This window comes from Dipteris shenzhenensis, chromosome 23 (assembly GCF_047967505.1).
Source record: "Dipteris shenzhenensis isolate YYH24624 ecotype China chromosome 23, Dip_SZ_1.0, whole genome shotgun sequence".
Lineage (NCBI taxonomy): Eukaryota > Viridiplantae > Streptophyta > Polypodiopsida > Gleicheniales > Dipteridaceae > Dipteris > Dipteris shenzhenensis.
Genome location: NC_141618.1, coordinates 31,792,823 through 31,818,287, shown reverse-complemented (window position 1 = coordinate 31,818,287; position 25,465 = coordinate 31,792,823). Strand labels below are relative to the sequence as shown.

Below are 25,465 nucleotides of genomic sequence, written 5' to 3'. Positions count from 1 at the left end.
CAAGTGCATTGTTTTATAGCCTCAAACACTTCTCTCCAATCCTCTTTAAGTCCACATGTCAACACTTTATTGTTGTAATCTCCCATCATCTATTTTCTATTCTTCATACTACTCTTATACCACTCTCTATCACTCTTATGCTCCATGGCACCACAATTCTTAACACCCCCCCCTTTTCTGTTGAAGTCATAGATTATTTTGTGTTGCAAGACTTGTCGCTATGATGTTGCTTGTCTTTCGTTCAGTGGCATAGAAGTCTTTTCTTTGAAGTTGGGCCAGTCTCTGTTGCTTGTCTGTGCGTATGTTGCCTTCGTTGTTGCTTTCTTGCGGGGGGTTTGAGGTTGAGTCGTAGTCAAATCCTTTGATTGTTGCTATTGAATGGTGTTTGTGTGTCCCATCTGGTCGTGGCTTTGTTGCCTTTGCTGTGGTAGTCCTTGCAAGTGTGCGTGTTCTTAGGCTACTTGCTCAACGACTAGCTCTTGCTTTGCCAAGTCATTTTTGTAGCTATAGGTCTGTCTAGTGTCTTGTGTACTTTTGTGTTGTTGTCACCTTTGAGTGTTTGTGCTGACTTCATTATTGAATATCACATATTTTTGGCTTGTTTTGAAGCTTGTTCTTGCTCCTCTAAGCTTCCTTACTTGGAATTTTCTCTCTTGAAGGTGCATATGTTTTCATTGTGCATTTTGCTCTGCTAATGCTTATTCAAATGTCAGAGTCTAAACACTAAGTCTCCCTCAGAATAGAACATAGAAGAAGTGAAAACTCTCTCTCTCACTCTCTCTAGAGAAGCTCAACAAAAGTGAATGGACATCACTCACAATCACTCAAGAACTCACAATCTCATTCTAAAACCAATCTAGGGGAGCTAGACCTAGGCTTTGATACCATGTGTAGAAAGTGATATTGAGCTCGCCTAGTGTATTGTGGAATGAAACAGATCATAGGGGATCAAACCATACAAGAAACTCCATGAGAAGGACACAAGATCGGCACACACAACTCAATTGTATTCCATGTTCAAGTATAGCCTTAAGGGCTTCTCTACAATCCTCTTTAAGTCAACATGTCAACACCTCATTGTTGCAATGTCCCATCTTCCAATCTTATATTTTCTTTCTTCATGGTCTCTCTATCACTCTATGCTCCATGGCACCACAATTCTCAACAGCTTAATACTCCTATTTTATAATAAGGGAGTAGACTTGTTTTGCAATATCTCCTTTTCCCTCTTCATAATTAGTGTAAAACCATTCATTGATCTTAGTCTTTGTAGAAGGGTTGTATCTTCACAATCTATAGTGCAAAAAACGTTGAGGAACAGACATTTAGGGTGAGGCAAGATAAAAGTTTCCTTACCCCTCTCATTCTTCCCCTTCTTTACATTGGGTGCTGGGCTTCTCAACTAGTATATAGCCTCAATCTTTGAGTCTTCTCTTGTTTTGTATCTTTTGTCTGGACAAAAAAGAATATTCCTAGGCTGGCTGAGGAAGTTCCTATTCCAAGTATCCATCATCAAGAAGACCAGTCGTCGCCATTGAATCCTTTTGGTTTATTTAATCCTCAAAAGTCTTTAGACCAGCATGTTTGTATTTGTGTCTTCAAGTCCTAATCCTTTCATTGGGTTCTTGGTCTATGAGCGCCTCGAAAGCAATTTTTGATATTATTGAAGGGACCATGAGCTCTAGGCACTCACATGTTACACATCTCTATAGGTTCTTGAGCTCTTTGATTAGCATGTATATCTTTCACAACTCTATCATACTTTCCGCCTACTCGTTTTTCTCCTTTGGGACCCAGTAGGCTCTTAAATAGTTTTTGGCTCATCTTTCTTTAGGGAAAAAATTTTAGAATGTAGCTTGATAGCCCACATAAACATTTGGGGAGATTTGTGCTACTCTTTGAAGACCTCCATTTCTAGAGATTGGCTTAGAGTGCTAAGCAGTTCCTCTGCTAAGTCCATCTAGACACAAACTTGGGGATTCCCTTTGGGATTAATGAATTGTTCTTTCTTTACCCCAAGTACTACTTCACGAAGACTGGGTAGCTTAATTGCACAAAGGTAGAGGCAAGTCTAGGAGTTCCACCCAAACAAGTGTTTTCATAGACCTCACCTTGTTAGGGGAGAAATTAGGATATCAACTATCCAAATACAATGGTTGTTTCCTTATTGTCCAAAGGCCTTGGTGGAGGACATCGTTTTCATTTTCAAATCTTCCTTCTCCTCAGACGCCTTTCCCTCATATCCCTCCACCTTCTCCATCTCTCTTTTGCCTCTCCTCTCTCACATTCGTCTATCCTCTTCTCTCTCTCTCTCTCTCTCCACCAAATAAGCTAAGCAACGACAAGAATGAGGTATCACGAAAATGGGGAGCAACTCTTCTTCCCAAGAGAGGGGAAACGAGGAGCAACTCTTCTTCCCAAGAGAGGGGAAACGGGGAGCCTCAATGTAAGTTATTTCCCAAGGACAGTTTCCGCTATACGGTATGATCTCGAACATGGTGAGGGGAGCTAGATTGCATTGAAGCAAGAGGAGACTAGGGAAGGAGAAGATGGCTATCACGTCTGAGTCTACCTTGCAAAAAGTGAAAAAATGCAAGTGGATGGTAATACACAACTATGTCCTAGGATATCTTGTTATGTTCAAGGATTATCTTATGATGAGGTTTTAAAGATATAAGAAATGATATTTCATGGCCCGTTAAAGAAACAAAAAATAGCAATAAAGCACAATGAGATTACAAGTTTCAAGCATAGTAGACCTCTAAAGAATAGCATTGTGGAGGTACTTGAAAGCCTCTCTAGTGAGGGAAAAATGAGCTTAAAGTATATGATTACAAGTATAATAGAGCTCGAAAGAATAGCATTATGGGGTGCTTGAACAGCCCTCTCTAGTGAGGAAAAGTTATATTATGGTGAGGTTGAAAAAAATTACAATATTACTCAAAAAAAATGATAAGATGTAATTGGATGAAGGATTCAATCAACAAAGCCAAAAAAAAAAGGCATCTCTACTTAAAGGCGTGAAGAATGAGCTACATCTTGCACATGCAAAGGCATTTGGAGCATAACATCATCTAAATTTTGAAGACCTTGGACGTTTTCAACATAGGCAAACTAATCCCATGTCTTACAGATGTAATACCTGCTTACAGTGACTCTAATGGCATTCGTTAGTATGATTGGCCTTAGTGTAGCTAAGATAATTACCCTATCTAGGGGGATGCATGTTTAGAAAAGTACAAGAGTAGTCATCATCGTTGTGTCGATGCACTAATCTCAAACAAAAAGGAGAAAACCACATGGAATGGACTTACTAGCAATGAGGTACCCTACGAAAGTGAGAACCAACATCAGAATCAATGTCATCTTCAAAAACAAGTTTGGATTGCTATAGCATATGAGAGTTCTGCAGTAAGAGGAGCCTCTACAAGCAAATGTCGCACATTCTTTGATATGCTTGTGTCCTCATTTTGCCAACATGGGAGAGTTGCTGTGGATGCATTTAGCCATGAAAGCAGACCTTCATAATGGAAGAAGACAATTGTGTATTTAAGTAATTCATCTGTGAGAGATGCTATGCTTCCGATCGTTGTCAATCAGACCACATGTGACGATATACAAACTTTCCTTTGGGGAGCAAGGTATGTCAATCTGTAGACATGGGACCCTATGGAGAGTTTGTATTTTCTTCACGGGTGACAAATAAGGACTAGTGCTAAGAAAAAATGTCTCCTGTTTTTGTGCATCCCAAGCAGCTCCCACAAACACAAATGGACCTTCACATATAAAAATGGATCCCGTTTGACCAATTTAAAATATATTCCAAGCAATAAATGTGGTATGGAATGTTACAGAGCAGGTGTGCTTTCATTGGCCACCCCTGGCAATAATAAAAAGCTATCAGTTGGTCTGGCAACGGTGGCAGACTCCATGGTTCCGAAGTTCATACAGCTTGTGGATCAGCCCTTAACTGGTGTAAGGGTGTAACGGTAAGTAGAAAGAATTTGATATTGCAGATGATTATAATAATACAATCACTGCAGGGCAGGCAAGTCGTTGGCAGATGCACCTGTACAAGTAACAATACACATATATCCATGCTTGCAATGCCCGAAAGAGAGTTGCATGTATCTATTGAGTGTAGGCTGAACGAACCAAGGTCAAGGGCCCTCACTTTGTTGCCTGGAGTGGAAAATGAGTACAATGACAAAACTATAGGATGGCACAGCTCAAGGTGCAATCAGAAGCTGTTCAAGTAATGGGCTGGACCTGCTTCGCTGCATAACCAGTCCAACCAAACATCAATTAAATGCAACCTCTTGACCTAAAATACTTACGAATACGCTCAGTTCCTAGACATTTCAAGTTTCAACCTATGACTCTCAGAAAACCAAGTATATGGAAACAGCTAGACCTTACTCTGACAGCAGAGAGCTCCTGCACATCTTTGTCTTCACACGGCTGCAAAAGTAAACAGAAATATAAGGACAAACATTAATGCGTTGTACATCAAATATCTTCCAAGATGTTTATCCAAACAGACATATATGCAAGCAAGCAATGAGATGAGTAATTTATATGTATCACCAAGCCTCTACCATAAACAGAAAGCCGAAATGTTTCACCTGCCATTTTGGTTTAAATGCAAAGAGATTTTTGGTTTAAATGCAAAGGGAGTTTGGTTCAACCCCAGTACTATCACATATGCAAATGGGTAAAATATCTCATGTGTGGTTGCAATGCAGTTGTTCAATTTGTGCACAATCGTGAGCCCCTCGCACCATGACGTAAATACACACTGATAGCCTGCTGATACAGATTTAAAAATGTATACACCATTTCATTTGGAACTCAGAAATGGTTGAAACAGTTCAGCAGTCTGAAAGGTTTCAAAAAACGTTTTTTATGACTACCCATTCATAGCATCCAGAGTAAATTACCCCAGTGCGTTAAGGAAAAACATCCTCCTTACGTTAGAAAAAGTAAGCATCATCAGCAATTCCATGATAGCCTGAACTGGCCACAGGATTGATTGTAGATTTAACTTCAAGCCATTTGCAATTCATTGTCTTGTTAAAACGTTCTAGTCACATATTCTAAAATAGAGCTCAGAACATTCCACTTCTGTCAATAAGTGAGAGAAAGGGCAACTTGTGCAACAGGTGAACTCTTCACAAATTCTTTCCCTACCCGACAGTTGTCAGGTATTTCTATATCGCAAGATTCAAGATGAGGTTCAGATAGCGTTGAAATTTTCTGCAATGTTTCGAAGGAATATTATGTGCCATAGAAAATATATGGTACCACATTAAAAATCATTGAAATATGAAAAAAAAAAAAGAATGCACAGTTGAATGCTGTAGCTTTTCACACATTTTAGCTTATAAATTTTCATGGCACCATGCTGCAACCATAATATATCCATACCAACAAATTACATGTTCATATTAATATAACAAAGTCTTCCAAGTTCCCAACAGGTGAGCACTAGGTTCCTAGGTGGAAACCCTAGGAGGACAAAAAAACACATGTTATAAAATCTTCTGGAATGGGTTCCTGACACATTACATCGTGAATGTGGTTAGCTACATTAGAAACCGGTTTTCTTCCAGAGTAGCTGAAGATGCATCAGTTTAATTTTTTATTCTTGCTGTGTTTCTCAACTCATTACCCCAAATATCCACATTACCTGGTGTACGTAATACACTACTTTCACCCACATGCAGCAAGAAAGGCATGTAAAACTCGTGTACACAAGATTTGAGCACTGGACACAACCCGAGCACACTAAATAAAAGGAGAAAACCTTATGAATGAGAGGTTGATAACAATCTTCTGAATATTCCTACAAAGGATCAGATGCTCTGTAATGCTAAAAGAACCTTTACATTTCAGGTTCAGGCATTGATTCTTATTCCATCTACAGATTCCCTAGGCTAATCATCAAGTTTGTCTATGAGCACACGGTACACCTAAGTGCTTATTTCTCCTGAAGCTCAATGAAATGTTATCATTTTACCTTCCCTCAATATCTGAAACCTGTAAAAATCCAGACTGGTTTGATGGCCTACAAGAAAATGGGAATGGCAAAACTTAACATATGCGTCTTTTTTCAAGAATCAAGCCATCAATTGCCATTTCTGACAATTCAAATTCTGATACTAAAGTTGCACAAACTTGCTTATTTTACTGTCAATTGAACCTTGACTCTGCACATATGATGCAGAAAAGGAAGTGTATAGAGCAACATTAACTTAATAGATTTCAGGCTTATTTCACTAAAACGTTTGGATAAAGATTCAGGGGCTGCACAAACCTCGGAGAGCAAGTCCTTGCGAGTGATTACCCCCACAACCTGAGAAGGTCGGGGCACAACAAAAACATGCCTTAGACCAAGCTGCCGGAAAAGATTGTACACCTGTGCAAAATACCCAAGATGATTGAAGTGGCAACATTCAACATCACCAACTAAAAAAGACTTTGTATAATTGACTCAATACAGCAATTTATTCAATAAAATAATTGCATCGTATAGTTTGGTACTTGGAAACCAGCCTTGGTCCAAGCCCAATGGCAGACAAAGGGTACCCAAAAGCAGATTCCAAACATACTTGATTGAATCTTATGCTTGGTTTTTATATGTTTCTCAACATCTCAATTTGTTACCAACATCTCAATTTGTTACCAAAATCCCCGACAGCTAACCTTGACAGCACCAATAGTAGATGATAAAGAATCAAAAGGGTACCTTTGTCAAGGACATGTCCTCAGGAACAATGTAAGGGGAAGGGTTTACAAACGGCTCAAGGTCCAAGTACATTTCCATTTCCTGGGGAGTGAGATAGACATCACTTATTGAAAGGCCTTTACTGGAGACTGGCTTCACAAAATCTGTGACACTGTGCCTGTAGTCATTAAGATCATACAAAAAATGAAGTCAATGCCCAATTAGGTTCGGATGATTACTGTGGTAATAAGAAATCGATATAGAAGGAAATGTGGGAACAACCTAAATGTGATTCTCCCTCTAGTGTCACCAGGTGACTCACTGTGCTGAAAATCTGCCTTGGATTGCAAAAGCACAAGCAGGTAACTGCATTGATTTTGCCAACAAACACAATTGATATACCCTTCAGTATTTGCGCAATTAATGACATGGTTTTCTCAAATATGAGAAATAGGATATGTATTATTGTGAGACATAATTTGCATTGATATGTGACTGCATTTCAAGTGTAACATACCTCCGCAAAATAAGTCCTATTACTACAGTCTCTCCACTTTGCAGCTTATCTATCACCTGCTCCATTGTTTCCAGTATCAAACAAGACAAACCATTAGTCGAATATGCAGCACATGCACACAACTCCATGTATGTCTACACCCCAACCTCCGTCCCCCCCTCCCCTTCTTGTTGCTTTTTGCTAACAGCTGATTTGTATGCTCCCATTTCACAACTCTAGTAAACCCAACACCCTGCCGCGAACCAAAAAGAAAGAACTTACCGGAAATCCATGATGATTGTTGCTGTGGAGTACTGACATGATGTGGCCAACCTTTGATATACGGTTGAAGTAGACAACCTAAGGCAAGTGTTTGAGGTATCATAGAAACAAGGCAAGACTGTTTTGCATTATATACATGCCACAAGAGATTAAATGGGGGTAGCCTTCTCAAGACTCAAATTCAACCTGCTCGTCTAATATACACCAGTTATCTCCAGTTCATTTATTTAATGATTGTGAGCTTGTAGTTTCTTATGAAGCACAACCCAAACAAGAAGCCAAATTATTACCTTTTGGCCACTGCAAGTCTCTTTTGCAAGTGTTTTTCGCATATGGTGCTTTGGCCGCGAGTCAAGTAGCGGAATTCCTCTTAAATAAGCTTGCTCTTCATAAAAACCTGCATTGAATGCATCGCCAACAGCCTGCACTACAACAGAATCATGTTACAGATCACCAAAATAGAGAAGACTGTACAGTTATCGCCCTTGTTATCAATTAACCAAGTTTTACCTTAGAGATAAGAAGGACTAGCATGATGAGTGGAAGAAGCTTTAAATTATTGGTTATTTCGACCATGATAATGCAGATAGATACAGTCATGCGCATAGAACCTCCCAGAAAAGAGGCAGCTCCAAGTAGGGCATACCTGCAAGAGAAGGAAATCTGAATAAGATCAAGATTCTGTTCAGGACGGGAAAATATGAGGAGATGAATCATACAACAAAATGGCTTCACGTGAACCAAGTATTGGGGTCTTAACTACGAGTAAGAGCAACTCATAACCTGCATTGTCCCTATTAAAAAGAAACAGCATTGGATGACAGATTAAATAGTTTAATTTGCAAGCATTCCATACACTGACTCATAGCAAACAAGAACCCAATACAAGAAGCCATGTGAAATGAAACAGCCAAAGAAAGAGCATAAAAATCTTACGTTCCCTCATCAATGTTCAACTTCTTATATACATTCACTACAAACATTCCAACAAGCCGTCCATATGTAGCTCCAATCATGATACCAGGTACAAATTGTCCCGAAGGTACAGCTGTACCATAGGTTATTACAGCGAGAGAGAAGAACATTGCCTGCACAACAATACGTACGTCCCAAACCAATTAATAAGTCTAGAACCATGACACGAGATAGCTGAACTAGAATCTGACACAAAACTGCATATCAATCAAAATAAAATTGTAAAGTGCATCGGAAATGTTTTCAAGTACAAGTAAACAGCCAGCTTATGAGTATTTGGTACTTTTATTTATGACCCTGTAGCATTGCCAGGCCAGGTAAGTTCTTGTTTATTTATACTATTATTCCAAGTGTGTTAGTACGTATATGAGAGAAAGATTAGATGATGCTAAACACAAAACATAATGGAAAGATGAAATTGAATCCTTTCCATAGATGTGTCCAAAAAACCTCCTCCCCTCTTGCAAACAAAAAGAGAAGAGGACCACTTTATCACGCAAAGAGAGAACTTTGCACCTTGTGATTGAAAGGCAACCCAATCCCAAAATATTGAATCAGTCCACCTCCGTAATCTCTTGCCCTTTACTATTAGCCCCCTATGCTGACCTTTCTCTCTTCTAGCTCTTGCAGCTCCCCTCTCCTCACTCCAATCTCACACCCACCCAACGTCAGGTTCCGAAAGTCAAGGAGGACTGGCACTAGAAGGGGACCGCATCCGAGAGGTCAATATCAATGGAGGGGTCATCCCTTGTCTACTCAGAGACTACCCAGCTCCTATTACGGGCTCATACTTGGTCTTTCTTTATCATGGGCTTACAAATGGAAAATTTGTGTGCCAAGCTTTCCGGTCACACTACAATTACCAAGCTAGACCAAGGAATGCAAGAAATGGTAACTGCTTGGCTTACTCAAGGAGTCCTCCCACATGTGTGGCTTTGGTATGATGGTGCACAAAAGATACACCAAGTTATTCTAATATAACACAAACTTTTTTCTGCCCCAAAAAAAAAAGATACACCAAGTAATAGAGGACCCAAATTCCCTTCCTCTAAAGATCCTCAGGCTAGAGGGTGGAGGTTGTGTATCTACCATGCCAATATCTATATTACAGAGAGTTGGTTATTTGGTCAAGTCTCGTCACTGCTTCACAAGATGTCCTTGTAGGGGAAGGGGTGGACCCTTCCTGCAAGTCAATTACAAGAAGCGCTCCCCCCCCTTTCCTTTCTTCCCAGTGGGCAGCCACCCCTACCCAAACAGAGGCTCTCCCCTAGGTTCCAAGCCTATTGACCATCGATGAGGAACTATCAAAAGCCAAAACTTGTTGATAGGGACATATTTCTGAAAAATTCATTTACAGTTTAGCATTTCTAATTCAAGCATCTTATAAGGCGCTCTCAAGAATCCTCCTTTGTCCAAGCAAAAAATTAAAACACTTACAAAATAAAGAAACCTCCAAACTCAACCTACCCATGATAAATATCAAAACCATTTCATGTCTCTTTGGAGCTGCATATTTACATGCATGTCCTAAAATTCCTTTTCAATCAGAAGAAGTATTTCTGTCAAAAGTACCCAACCCTTAACATTTGATATAAGAATATCAATGCAATATACCTACTTACCAGAAATAAGAGAAGGCTTCGTGCACTATACTCATGCACAGTCTTGGTGCTGAACAAGTTGCGAATGGCATCGTCCTACACAATAAAAGCACATCTTAAAAACGCCTTAAGAACTGCCCAACAACATTCCCCTTTTAACGTATATCTTCCAAGCAAGAGACATAGCATACATTCAATTTCAATAACAAGTTGCACCAAATGAGTTGTTCATCTTTAGATCTTGAATTATAACAAAAGGACTACCCTTTACTAATTCACAAAGAGCCCATGCTTCTCTCTCTCTCTCTCTCTCTCTCTCTCTCTCTCTCTCTCTCTCTCTCGCGTACGCAGCTTCTCAATCCCCCTCACAATCCAACCACCTTATGTAGCCTGTCCAGCCCGCTTGCGGTAGTCTCTCCGTCCCCCCCCCCCCTTCGGCGGGTCGCAGCTACCCCTAGTCTTCTTCAGTTCACCCCCAGCCCCTTGCCTTGGTCTCTCCTCCCTTTCCCCACCCTGATTTTGAGCTGATCCCCCAGCTGATCTCAAGAATAAGTTGGATGCAATAAGAGCAGCAGGACAAGGCTCTGAACCTCAGAATAGTGGGGATAAAAGAAGATGAAGAGGACAATGTAGGAGACGACCTCACAGATATCTTCAAGGCAATAAAGTGGCAGGACACCTATAGAGTAGGAAGGCAAGGGGACAGACCAAGATAGTTGGTTGTGAAGTTCTGATGAAAGCCCACAATGGAGGAAAAGACGAATTGCAGCCTACTCCTACTCATCTATGCAGATGACATGCAATGGACAAAAAAGGCATGCATGCACACCTACATGCATTGGGTGAATTCTGCAACCCTCAAAGTACAAGTCAACATTGCCTAAACAAAACCCATGGCGATCAGGACATGAAATAAGAAAAGGCCTTTATGTTTGACTAGGAACCCTTGGAGGCAACCACCTCCTACAAGGGGCTTGAATTCAGGGACAACTACAAGTGGAATGAGTGCGTGGAAAGAAGACTCATGGAAGGGTTGAAGGCATTATATAGTTTCAAAACAAATGCAAGAAGGAACATCTGTGGGGCTGGGAAATGAGAAGGCTTCTGTACACCATGCCTGCACAAACGATGGTGCTGCCTAGCTGACTATCCAGGGTATATTGGAAAAGAATAGAAACTATCCACATATGTTTTCCTATCGGTGAGCTCAACAAGCTCGGAAAGATGGTGAAATCAGCTTCAAAGACTCCAAAACCTCCCTGCAATCAAATCGCAGCCAATACACGGGGCTGTTGGGCAAATCGCAGCAAACAGTGACCACTTGGATCAAGCCGCAGCAGAATCTAGGCCTCCTGGAACAAATCGCAGCCAGTCTGAAACACTTGGGAAGGCTGGAATCCCAATTTGCAGCAAGAGGTGGCATCCTAGTGGCTGGAAATCAAATCGCAGCAGATTCTCTCTGTCTCTGGACCTCACTCGTACAAGGTCTTTATTGCAATAGAAAATAATTTTGTACAACTGGCTCTCAGAAGAGCACGACAAAAGTTCAATCCAAGGGTAACTCATACAGGCCACTGTGGGCTGAGGCAAAGGGCTCGCTAAGGCCCTTGATAAGTGCTATGCTATGAGAGAGAAAGAAAGAAAGAAAATGTGTTACCGCCTTCGAGACCTCGTGGGCCTATGAGACAAAGTACAATCACAGAGCAACCATACAAGCCATTGTGGGGATAATGCTGAGTGGATGGCTAAACAATTCTTTTTAACTTTTGCAAACCTCATTAGTTCTTATAATCAAGCATGCAACTGAGGGCATCTGCAATCCAAGCAAGATGGATGTTACAAAATTTTATTTCCTACATTACTTGAGGAAATACTTGCTATGGATATTATTTTATTTCATAGTCACGTTGACTATGGCAAAATAATATTATAGAACTACATTAGATGTGATGAGGCACTAGTGGATGCTTTGATGGTTTAGTTAGAGATGCCTAGCTAGACTTGAATAACCTGGGACTCAGCCTAGCACACAAACACCAACACTTCAGCCCATTAGAGGTTAGCGAAATGCATGCATTCCTAGTCCTTGGATTAATCCTAGTCCCTTGTGAGCATCCCCACAGTTCTCTTTTACCAATGCAAAGCAAAAGTAAAAAACAATAAAACTTATTCTAGTTAACCAAAGTCAACATTCTATGACCGAAGTCAAGCAACAAATGGTGACAGCTCCTCGGCTTCTAATCAATTGCCCTCAACTAAAAAGCTTCTTGATACAACTGCAAAACTTAAGGGCATTCTGAAAAGTATCCCTCATCTACCCACTTGGCATGGCCTTCACCCCTCAATTGAGCATGGTTCCTTGGAATATGGTGTATTTGTAAGGGGGTCCGCGGCTATTTGACACGTGGAATCTATGGGAGCAATCCCATAATCATAAGTGTGTATTGGGGGGCCTTGGATATAAAGGCCTCATTTGCCCACTCCATAGTTACTAGGGAGCGTGCACGCCAACGGAACACCAACCCCCTAGGGAACGGGAATGCCAAAATCCTAGGAGACGGGAAGGGAACGCCACATCACCATACTCATTAAAAACACACTATCTGCACAATTGCTTTTGGACAAAATTTGGAGTCAAGATGTCAGAACATAAACAAAATCCCAATGATATTTGAATCGGGACTCCAAATTTGGAGTGAGGAACTTAGGACATAAACAAAATCCTAATGATAGACAAGATTTAGGTTGGGAAATGGCATAGGAAAAATTCCATAGATGTTCCGTAGGTGTTCTCCAACATTCCATAGCCGTTCCAGAAGTCTGACATTCCATAGGCCTTCCATTACCATTTTTGAAGGGAACACCGTTCCAACGTTCATTAGCTACGGAACGGGGTTCCCTGGCATCTATGGCCCACTCTCTCTAATCCCTCTCGGGGTGTTTTGGGAGGAGAAAGAAAAGAAAGAAAGAAAGAAAGTTTATTAAAGTCTTCGGAAGACCGATGGGTCTATGAGACTGTGAAAATCCTGATACAACGAGCTGTGGTAGTGGAGCTACTAAACGAGCGTCCATACCAATGCAAAATGCAAAATGCAAAAAATGCAAAAAATGCAGAATGGCAGTACTAAGTCCTAAGTACAACATAGTCATGTCGATGGTCGACTATATATCAATCTCAGCATCATCGTCAATATCATCATCATCATCCCCAGCAACAACAAGATATCAGGATGGATGAGGCAATGGAGGCATGAAGTCGACAATAGAGTGCTATCCGCCACTCACAGGTGCGGTCCTGGCACGTCGACCCTCTATCTGAGCTGTCGGGCCACGGGCTTCGGGTGACGGTCATGTCGAGGCCTCGTCTCGTTCGGGTCCATGTGATCTAGCTGAAAGAACTTTGTGATAGAGCTCTGAGAGGGATCACCCGAGGAGAAGTCTGCTCCCGTCTCCGTGCTCGGAGTATCCTCTCGCAGTGTCTAAGTGCCTCATGAATGAAACCTGCCAAACACCGCTGGTCTGGATAGGAGAGGAAATGGGCTAAAATCCCATAACTATCTCTGAAGAGGCAGTGGAAACGTCCTCGGATCTCATAGTACAAAGGACACCTGAAGATTAAATGCTCCTCTCAACCTCCTGTATGTCACATGTGTGCATATGCGCCGCTCCCTGGGTAGTCGCTCTGCTCTGCCGCTCTCGATGCGAAGTCTATGTGAAGAGACCCGGAACCGCCTAAGAGAGATTCTCATCGAGTGGGGTAGGTGAATATGTGTGTATCCTGGTGGGTCAATGAAACCCTCCGCTGTGATATGTAAGAAGTGATCTCTGTAGAAGCTAAGCTTCACTGGGAGTTCACTCGGTTCCAACCAGGTCCGAAAAGTGTGTAGCTGTAGTAGATCCTCACGGATAACCTGGTTGACCTTGTGTAATAAGAGGGGAGAGAACGGAGCATCCATGCTATACTGAAGGGAGGTAGTCTATCCATGTGGAGCCCCAGCCGCTCAAACCATCTCTCTGTGCGTCCATACCAGCACCTCTGATCTCCTCCTGCTGCAAGTGCCATAGAAGAGGATAGAGCTATCCATGGTAGCCTACTACACCCCGAGGTATAATCCCCATATTCCCTAACTCGGTACAGATATGTGATGACCTGAAATGCAACATGTAGCTGTAAAGGGGGTGACCTAAACTCAGCCTGAATGATCTGGTGAGGAACGGATGACTTACCACGAATCATCTGTGATAGCATGAGAACCTGTAGCCGCTCCACACGGGCCCACTCTGTATCCGACAAGTCAGGCCCCCAACAAGGACTGTCGTACATCCCCGCTGGGCGAGCCAAGAAGTCAAAAAGCAACCCCTTGGTGCGTGGATCCTGAAAGTGTGAGCAGAAGCACTGCCTCTCTAGCCTGGCCAATGAGGCATACCCTCTACTCAAGCGTGCCTGCATCGCGGGTCTCATAGTGAAGCTCGGTCCGGAGAAGATAACCCCAAGATAAGTGAATGATGAAACTATCTCAACAGATGACCCCGCAAATGTGAACTGCTCCTGATGCATGATGGCTCGAGATGTATTGAAGATCATGACCTTGGTTTTACCCAGGTTGACCTTCAAATCATGAGACTCACAAAAGGGCTGTAGTGCGTCTAGGTGTCTCTGAAGCCCCTCTGATGAGAAAGACAAGAGAGCCACGTCATCTCCATAGAGCAAAATCTGGATCAGCGTGCCCGCAAGAGTGCAACCTACACCCCCCTGTGTCTGCATCATTGTCTCAAGCTCATCAATGTAGAGGCCAAACAAAGTAGGCGACAAAGGACACCCTTGTTTGACCCCGATGGTACTCATGATCTCGTCTATCCACCCGGATCCTGCCCGAACTCTGCCAAAAACTCTCTTGTAAAGTGCCATGACAGCCCAAATGATCTCCTAGTCATAACCCAAGTCCTGTAGGCGCCGTATGAGGTGGGCTCTCGGGACCGTGTCAAATGCCTTGCGAAAATCCACAAAGCAACAATAAACCCTCTGCTTCCGAGACCTCACCTCCTCGATGATACATCTGAGCGTCAGAATGTGGTCCATGGTTTCATGATCACGCCGGAATCCGGCCTGTCCTGCTGCTCTAAGTCCTTGACACTCTGCAAATCTGCTAACCTCGGAGTCAAGTACTGATGCATAAATCCTGGACATGACACGTCCAATCATAATGGTCCTGTAGTTCTCCGGGCTCATTAGATCCCCTGCCTTGTGGATGGGTGAGATAGTGTTAATGGTCCAAGTGTGTGGAAATCCCAAACAAACCGCTTCATTAGAAAGCTTTGCTAAGATCGGGGCTAGGAGGTTAATCCCATATGCAATGAACTCAGTGCATAGTCCCTCATGATCCTTCGCTCGGCCATTATCAAGTTTCATTGCAGCATCCTTTACCCCTCCTCTAGTGAAGAGGGTGCAGGATGTGGGACGAGGCATGTGTGAGAGGCTAGGGACTGGCTGATTTGGGATGTCATAAAGTGTGCGTGCATAATCAAACCAGATTTGGGTGTCAGTGAGTGGCGGAGGGGACCGTCCTTCTAGAGAGAGAGAGGGGCATTGCATGGCTAGGGGGCGGGGCTGGGCCGATATTGCATCATATCAGCTCTCTCTCTCTCTCTCTCTCTCTCTCTCTCTCTCTCCAAAACATTACGTCCAATGTCCTCACCAGCCTCCAAAAGATATGCCTTGCATTGATTGAAAGAATTGGTAGCTTAATCTACTAATGTGGCCCTCCTTGCGGAGAAGGCACATGTAGATAAAACACTAGCTGAAGTGAAAAAGTATGGAGGGAAAATGCAGGAGGAATGGAGGAAAGAAAAGGGCAAAAAGGAGGAATGGGAGAAGGAAAAGGGTGAATGGATATGCGAGAAAAACAAGCTCCAGGACAGGGTACATGCTTTGGAGATTGAATTGCAGCAAATAAAGGACATGAAAGCACCCCCGGAAGGAACTTGCAAAGCAATGGAGGAGCTGAAAACAGAAAATGCCACTCTCAGGAAGGACATTGCCATCATGCAGGAAACAATGCAAGGCACACATGCTGAGCTTAAACAACAAATCAGCCAAGGGGAAGCTAAAATGTTGGAATGGAAGGATGTGGTCAAAAAGGGCACGGGCACAACAGCCCCCAAAAAAGAATTTATCTCCGAAGCACTTGATGAGGGAAAAAGGAGGACCAGCAAAGCATTAAATGTCTTAGTGAGGGGGCTTCCGATAGGAGACACTCCGATGGGAGATGCCAAAATACTGTTCACCAAAATGGGAGTCATCTCACTTGTGAGACAGCCTGGAGGGTGGGTAAACCTGAGGCACCCTCAAAACCACTAGTGCTGAAATTCCGGACAGCCATGGACAGGAAGACCCTCATGAGCACGAGGGCGACTTTGAAGGGAACCAGGATCTACCTGGATGACGACCTGACACTCCTACAACAGGAACATCGCAGGGAAGGTATGATAAAAGTAATGGCAGCAAGGGAAGCAGGGAAATGGGCTGTATATAGGGATGGTAGGGTGATTATTCGAGAGAGAGGAGATAAGGAGGATAAAGAAGAGAAGGAAGAGGGAGAATTATGACGGTGTCAAGCTCATAGGATGTGTGCACATACCGGATTGAAAATAGCAGTATGGAATTGTAATGGCACATTATGGTCTGACCTGGAGACATATAATGATAGAGATATGATTTTCTACACTGAAACACAGGAGAGTCCAGAGCGAGGGCTGCCCACAGTGACTGGATACACATGGGAATCAGCTCACAAAAGAGAGTTGAGAAGAGATAGCGGAGTTCAAGGCTCCGGTGGAGTGGCTGTCCTTTTCAAATCACAATTGAGACCACTCATATCGATGGTTCAGAGAGAGGAGCATGCACGACACATGTGAATAAGAGTTCAGCTCCTAGATGCTCGGCCTATCTTCATTGCAGTGTGCTACTTTCCTCCAGACACCGTTGTCCTATGCACGAGAGATCCACAGTCCATATGAGACGATCCATGATGACATCACGGAGTTTTCCAGACAAGGAGACACTCTCCTGCTGGGGGACTTCAATGCACGGACAGGATATAGAAAGGTGGGCCCACTTGACTTCTCAGAGGATGACAGAGACCCACACATAGTCACGGAACTAGATGCAGCTGCGCTTGGGATAGTGAGGCATTCTACAAATACCCCACAGGTGGCAGGGTAATGGACGACCGTCGACATCTGCTTGAACTGGGGGCAATCCACGACCTGATCATCTTTAATGGCCTTCACAGATGGCCATCTTCTGTGAGACTCACTTGCTTCCCACATGGTGGTGGATCTAGTACAGTGGACTATCTACTAGGCCCACTAGACTTTGTCTCACGAATACAAACTTCGCCATAACCCCCCCCACTCGGAGCTGATCGCTCATACTTGACCTTCCATATCGCCACCACCATGCCAATCACAGGGAGAGCTCCCCCCACGCACTCAGATCCACTTTGACCGTGCTCTCGACCCAGTATACATGAGCCATCTAGCCAAGGAGCTCCCAGCTATACTTGGAGATGACATAGACCTCACCAACGCCTCCAACACCCTTGTCTCAGTGGTACAGGATGCTGCTATCAAATCTTTTCCCACAACCCGATCCAGGCAGGCCAAAGATGGGAAGATGCCTCTAAACCCTTGGTTCGACGACGAGTGCAGAGAGGCGAGAGCCCACTTCACACAACAGCAGACTTTGAGTCATCTGACGCCACCTGAAGCATAGAGGATCTATCGACGACTGACGCGTCGTAAGAGACGGCCGGGCTTTCCTCACACATAGGATGGATGAGATTGTTAGATCGTTTCGAGGAGACTTGACCACTGGATGGGGATTTCTATCAGAGGGGAAGCCACCTATCCCCATTTCTGACCCAGATGTGTGGCACACGTATGCATGCTCCCTCTATGATGCCCAGATGCAAACACTGCCGGATATGTCCCCCACACCTAGGCCCACCATCTGTCATCTGTTCACCACACAAAATGTATGGGCTGCACTTCGCCGTCTACACAATCGAAGAGCGCAGGACCACGAGGGCCTCCGAACTAAGCACTTTGCACATGGACAGGAGGTCCTAGCCCCGATCCTAGCACAGATGTTCAACCGGGCTGTTTGTCACAGATTTCCACCTTCTTGGAGTACCACCACTATTGTACCGATACACAAAGCCGGGGACCCTATGGAAACGGGGAACTATCGGACCCTTATGATTGGCCACACTCTGGCCAAGATTTATCGATCAATTCTAGAGAGGAAACTCAGCAATCATACAGAGGCTTGGGGGCAAGGGGCACTAGGACAGGCAGGATTCCGGAGACAGCACTCTACCCTAGATCACATCTTCACTTTGAAGGCTATCATTGAGGAGGCGAGGTCTACACACCAGAAATTCTACACATGCTTTGTAGACTTTCGGAAGGCTTTTGACACTATCCTACGATCCCGCATGATCAGGAGATTACAAGAGCTGCAGATTTCAGAGACAATGATATGGGGGGTGATGAGCCTATATGAGTCAGTAAGAGGCCAAGTTCGTGTCCTAGGAGGCCTATCGGACTAGGTCGAGAGTACGATTGGAGTGAAGCAGGGATGCCCCCTCTCACCAACTCTCTTCGGGCTGTATATTGATGAGATCACCTCTTTCATAGACCGCCTAGGGGACGAAGGATCACCATTGGCTGATCTCATGTTATAAGGTTATGGTCTTCAACACCTCACATCCAGTAATCCGACGACTCAATTTCAGTTATCGAACCGAGCCAGTGGAGATAGTGCAGTCATACACATATTTGGGAGCAGTCTTCACAGGACCCCTTTTCACTATGACATATGCAGCCCAAGCACAACTCACACGGGGACGGGGTGCTCTAGCCCAATTGGAGAGACAATGTTTCCAAGCACACTTCCAGGATCCACCGACGAAGTGCTAGCTTTTTGATACGCTAGTGCGACCGACTGCCTGTATGCGGCACCTTTCTGGGGATGTGATCTACCGATAGCAATGTGAAAGACATTTGAGCGGTTACAGGTGACCATGGGATCTAGGATGATTCGGAGCAAGCCCTCTGTCTTGCATGAGATAGTACAAGCAGAGTTCGCCATGACACCACTACAGATTGATGCCATCTTTCAGACAGTGACTTTCATCCATAGAGTCTAGGACTTACCCCATTAGAGACTACCGAGGCTAGCTCTAGAGTCATCCAAATGACTAGCTAAGCGTGGGGCAGAGACACATGGTATGCACGTATATCCACATGGTTTGCTGGACACGGGATTCAGATGGATAGGCTCCCCCCCTTTGGGTATAGTTTGGATGCACCCCCTGAGTCGATCCCACGAGACGAGATTAACCGTTTCATATGGTTAGATCTTCTCCAGCTCCACACGTCTCGAGCTTGGGGGGGAGATCAGGAGCTCCCCACCAAGACAATTCTACCGTGACAATTTCTTGAATGTCTCACAGGAGGGATTCATCGTTAAACCCCTGTATCTCGAGGACAGAAGAGTCTCACATGCGCTGAGGATCGCCATTGGGCAGATGCACGTTTCATCCCATCAGCTGAGGATTGAGACAGGGAGAGCAGCACGTATACCTAGAGAGCAGCGGACCTGCACGCTATGCACACTGGGAGTGGTTGAGACAGAGGAACACTTTCTTTGCACCTGCCCAACCTACTACGAGATCCAGGGACGATACCACTGCCTCTATCAAGACGGGAGTGGCTTCGGCCCACTATCACGCTTGATCCATTTCCATGACCAGGTCTGCATTGGCTCTACCTGCTTGAGATGTGTCGACACAGGGAGACCTTGCTACGATGGATCATAGAGCAACAGGAGGCGATCACACCACAGGATGCAGAGGCCGACCACAGACAGCAACACATCACAGATATTTATGCATTCGAGTTAGCTCCAGCACACAGTGGGGTGGAGGAGGAGCTAGCTGATATGCGAGCAGTCTACATTACCGAGAGAGGACTGCAGAGGCCACCCATGACATGGAGACCGCCCAGAGCACACTCGATTGAGGTTCAGCCTATCACCGCTTTCCTCCGAGGGGACCACCCGAGATGAGGGGTCACTCTGAACACATCTCAACGGGTTCAGAGATCGAGGAGACCACGCACCCCTCCGATGCCACAATATGAGACAGCCAGACAGACTCAGATTCAAGACATTTTCACCACTCATAGACGAGCCACCACAGTGCCCGGTTTCGGTTTCTAAGTTTCCAATCCAATTTCAGTTCTCAGCTTGCTCCTAATAGCAAATAGCACATGATATGATATGATATATTTTTTGTACTTGTTTCTGTTTGAGCCATTGCGCTCTTTTTATTTCAGCATAGTACTCAGTAAAGGGTCTTAGCGCGCCCTTTGCCTCAGCCCCTTGTGGCTTGTATGAGTTTTTCTCTTTGGTGTCACTTTGTCCCATAGGCCCATGAGGCCTTCTATGGACATTAATATTTCTCTCTCTCTCTCTCTCTCTCTCTCTCTCTGGATCCAGATCCCGACACGTGAACAGTCAGGATCTGTCTTCCCACCCGAGACATCCCACTTTGCTAGAGATATTCAAGATGAGGCTGAGACATCTCCATTTGCAGCCCTTTATCAGTCTATTGTTGACTTCTCGCTGATAGACGAGACCCAGTCACATGTTATGGGCACGCCCTTTTGGACCTTAGCAGGATGCATGATCTCATTATTTATAATGATCTTGACAGATGGCCCACCTAAGGTGGTTTCACATGCTTTCCACATCAGGGAGGTTCTAGCGTTGTTGATCCCCTCCCTGCCTTTACATCTCGCATTACTGATTTTAGTGTAGCACCTCTTCCTCCAGGGACTGATCATACCGACCTATTCTTTAGCATTTCCACTCCCCATCGCACAGCACCCTCCACCCAATTGAGTTCTTACTCCACCTATTAGGACATAGGCTTCAACCGTGACAATTACTCAGGCTATCTGTACATACTTATCGCTTATATCGACTTCATACCCCTATTAGAGGACCGTGCTACCTTGATCACCCGCTCACTACACAAAGCTGCCCTGCACACTTTCCCTCACACCACTCGCTCCACCCACCCACCACCACCTGGGACCATACCTTGTAATAGTTGGTACGATGATGAGTGTAAGGCTTTACGCCATCAGCTCAGATTCAAAACCAAAAACAATCTTTTGAGCGAACTAGAGACGCTACACGAGTATCGCCGACTAGTACATAGAAAGAAACTAGATTTCATTCGCCGAAGGAGGAAACTGACGGAGATTTCTAGAGGGACAATCCCCCTCACCGTACTCAGCTCCCGTTGCAGCTGCTACCACTCACTAACAATCACGTTTGGTATAATTATGCACACACACTATATGACATCCCAATCCCTGACCTCTCACATTTGCCACCCCCCACTTCCTGTACCCTCTTCACTAAGAGAGGAGCGAAGGACGCCGTAATGAAACTTAATAATGGCCGAGCGAAGGATCATGAGGGAGCTCATTACATATGGGATTAACCTCCTAGCCCCGATTTAGTAAAGCTCTTTAATGAAGCTGTTTGTTTGGGGTTTCAACGCACCTGGACCATTAACACTATTTCACCCATCCACAAGGCAAGGGATCCCATGACCCCGGAGAACATTGTATACCTTTGTAAGACTAGAATAAGTCCAATCATACAAATGTATATTTTTTTGTTCTTCTAAAGATCAAAAATCTACACAAAAAATAAAAGAGAAAATGAAAGAGAAGAAAAAAAGAGGTAAACAAAAACTTTTATGAAAAACAAAAGAAAGACATACTTAGCAAGCAAAGCAACACTTATGTCGTCATCAGTGCCCAAGCATAAGCAGCTATACTGGGTTTCTAAAGACCCACAAAGTCTCTTGGGCAAACCCAGTGCTTACTAAAATACGTCAAATAAACAAAAAAGAAAGAAAACAAGAAATAAAGAAGAAAGAAAGTAGGTGACTAAGCAAAAATAAACAAGCAAGTCAAGAAACAAAATCTTTCAAAAAACTGGAATAACGCTCTCTCTCTCTCTCTCTCTCTCTCTCTCTCACTCTTATTTAAAAGATAAAAAGCTAAATGGCCTTTCACACTTACGTATCGTTTACTACAAAGAGGCAAAAATACATTTCTAACTTAGAAAGCACAAGCATACTCAAACAAACTCTCTTTTGAAACTAGAAGAAAAACGGGCTATTCAGCTCCCCACTTTTTGTTTTCAGCTTATGTTCAATCATTCTAAACATACCTAAGGCCGATACACCATAGATAAAAGACTTCATATCTAAGATTGTGCATACTTTTTTCATTATTTTCCTTGGATTATACCTCTTGTGTAATAGTAAAGTGATCGAATTACTACATTGAGTGATAAAAGTTGTACAAAGGCGGGAGAATCTATGGAATTGGGAAGAAATGACTCCATATTTTGCCAAATCAGAAATGTTTGAGTCAATGTGAGGCATTTTTATAATGTGTAAACCACTATATTCAGGTTGTTCACGTTTATCGTATATATCAACCTCTAATCCTATGGTAGATTGAGAAAGTCTAAGATCTAAGAAAACACAAGAATCCCCTCTTGAAGTGCAGTTCAATTCACAAGAGTCACAAGGATAGATTCCTTCTCCAAAAGCACTAGCGTCTTTGTACATAAAGTCTTGCAAGTTAGGAACATCTGGTACAAATAAGTCATCTATAAAACGCCTAACTTGGCTAAGCTTATGTAAAATAATAGGGCAAGTATTCATAGAAATAAGACGTTGCATAAACTCAAATTCATAAGTGAAAAGATAAAAGTTTGCTAAAAAGACGGCACAATTAGTGCCCATGGGGACTCCTATAATTTGTTGAAACAATTAAATAACCTATTGTGATGTAAAGATTATCTAAAAGAAAATCTATTCAAGAGCAAACATCTTCCACACTTACTACCTTGTGTATCTTTTCTTTTCAGAACCTATGTCATGAACTTTATTTTTTAGCCACGATATGTCAAAGCATAAGCCTGTTTTCTCAACTTTTAGCACTTTGCATCTATCTTTGTCAAATCTCAGCTTGAAAACTTCAGCCACTGGCTTTTTTATTCTAAACTTCAGGTCTTCCAGCTCGATCTTTGTGTAAAGAGTGGTAAAATCATAGGTTTGAAGGAGAATAGGAGACTCTTTTTCCTGAATGCTTCGGAGAACATTATGATTGGACATATCATGTCCAAAATTTATGCATCAGTGCTTGATTCCAAGATCAGCCGATTTGCAGAGTATCGAGGACTTAAGCAGCAGGACAGGCTAGATTCTGGCGTGATGATGGAACCATGGATCACATTCTCACGCTCAAATGTATCATCGAGGAGACGACGGCACGGAAGCAGAGAGTTTACTGTTGCTTTGTGGATTTTCGCAAAGCATTTGATACGGTTTCCAAAGCCCGCCTCATCTGACGCCTACAAGATTTGGGTTATAACCAAGAGATCATTTGGGCTGTCATGGCACTTTATGAGAGTGTCTCAGGCAGAGTCCGAGCAGGATCTGGGTGGACAGACGAAATCATCAGCACTATTGGGGTCAAACAAGGGTGTCCTTTATCACCTACCCTGTTTGGCCTCTACATAGACGAGCTCGAGACAGTGATGCAGACACGAGGGGGATGGATGTTCTCTTGCTAGCACACTTATCCGTATATTGTTGTACGCAGATGACGTGGCTCTTTTGTCTTCCTCAGCAGAGGGGCTCCAGAGACACCTTGACGCACTACAGTCTTTTTGTGAGTCTCATGGTCAACCTGGGTAAAACCAAGGTTATGATCTTCAACACATCTCGAGCCGTCCTGTGCCAAGAGCAGTTACCGTTTGATGGGTCACCTGTTGAGATAGTTTCATCACATGTATCTTGGGGTTGTCTATGATCTTCAACACATGTTGAGCCATCATGCGCCAGGAGCAGTTCACGTTTGATGGGTCACCTATTGAGATAGTTTCATCACATGTATCTTGGGGTTGTCTTCTCCGGACCCATCTTCACTACGAGACCCGCCGCGATGCATCCGTTTGGGCAGAGGATACGCTTCATTGGCCAAACTAGAGAGGCAGTGCTTCCACTCGCACTTTCAGAATCCACGGACCAAGGGACTGCTTTTTAACCCCTTGGTCCACCCAGCGGGGATGTATGGCTGCCCTTGCTGGGAGCCAGACTTGTCGGATATAGAGCGGGCTCGTGTGGAGCGGCTACAGGTTCTCATGCTATCACGGATGATTCACGGTAAGCCACTTGTTCCTCACCCCATCATTCAGGCTGAGTTTGGGTCATCCCCATTACAGCTAGATGCTGCATTTCAAGTCATCACATATCTGTACCGAGTCAGGGAATATGGTAATTACACTTTTGGGTGCAGCAAGCTACCATGGTTAGCATTGTCCTCTATGGCTCTCTCAGTAGGAGGTGACCAAAGATGCTGGTATGCACGCATAGAGACCGGGGCTCCACATGGATAGACTCCCTCCCTTCCAGTACAATATGGACGCTCCGTTTCCTCCCCTCCTGTCACATGAGGTAGTCATCCGCGAGGATCTCTTACGGCTACGCACATTCCGGACCTGGCTAGGACCGAGCGAGCTTCCAGTGAAGCTCATCTTCTATAGGGATCACTGCTTGCATATCACAGAGAGGGGTTCATTGACCCACCAGGATACACGCAGATCCACTTTCCCCACTCACTGAGGATCTCTATTGGGCACTTTCGGGTCTCTTCACCATAGTTACTAGGGAACGTGAACGGCAACGAAACGTCGACCCCCTAGGGAATGGGAACGCCCAAATCCTAGGGAACGTGAACGGGAAGCGAATACCCATAAACAAACATACTATTCTATACATTAGAAAGCTTAAACTTAGAATCCAAGACTCAAAAACGTTGCAATTGCTTTTGGAGTAAGGACTCAAGACTCGGGACATAAAATCAATACTGAATCTTATAGATGAATCATGATTCATGCATAATCATTGATAATAGAATCTAGATTAATCATTGTGGCTTGCCAATGGCATACAAAAGCAAAGTCCATAAGAGACAAGGCACAAGCATATGAGATTATCTTGAGTCTTAGAATCTTGAATCTGGATACAAGAAAAGGAGAGTGAGACCTCCTACTACTAAGGCTCCTAGAACTTAAAAAACTAGCTGCTACATGCATGATCCACTCAACACTGTCAACATCAATGATCAATCTAAATCTGCAGCATTGTGGTTGCTGCCCTCTTCATCCTCTTTATCATCTCTATCATCTAGATGATCTGCATGTAGGGAATGGCGTAGGGA

At 43.8% G+C, this 25,465-nt stretch overlaps 1 protein-coding gene across 2 annotated transcripts in view; it reads right to left on the bottom strand.

The window, feature by feature from the left end:
* Nucleotides 1-3,452: 3,452 nt before the first annotated feature.
* CLC-D (chloride channel D) overlaps nt 3,453-25,465 on the bottom strand; it is an 83,849-nt gene continuing 61,836 nt past the window's right edge. Inside the window, exons 13-23 of one of the 2 annotated variants that reach the window (XM_087394361.1) lie at nt 10,103-10,177; nt 8,442-8,593; nt 8,016-8,151; nt 7,796-7,927; nt 7,506-7,583; nt 7,245-7,300; nt 7,010-7,093; nt 6,749-6,905; nt 6,317-6,418; nt 4,415-4,461; nt 3,453-4,277 (exon numbers count right to left, since the gene is read on the bottom strand). In XM_087394361.1, the coding sequence (XP_087250487.1) occupies nt 4,241-4,277; nt 4,415-4,461; nt 6,317-6,418; nt 6,749-6,905; nt 7,010-7,093; nt 7,245-7,300; nt 7,506-7,583; nt 7,796-7,927; nt 8,016-8,151; nt 8,442-8,593; nt 10,103-10,177 (1,056 nt within the window). In that variant the 3' untranslated portion in view covers nt 3,453-4,240. The remainder of the gene's footprint in view (nt 4,278-4,414; nt 4,462-6,316; nt 6,419-6,748; nt 6,906-7,009; nt 7,094-7,244; nt 7,301-7,505; nt 7,584-7,795; nt 7,928-8,015; nt 8,152-8,441; nt 8,594-10,102; nt 10,178-25,465) is intronic. The other variant, XM_087394359.1, reaches the window with a different exon arrangement.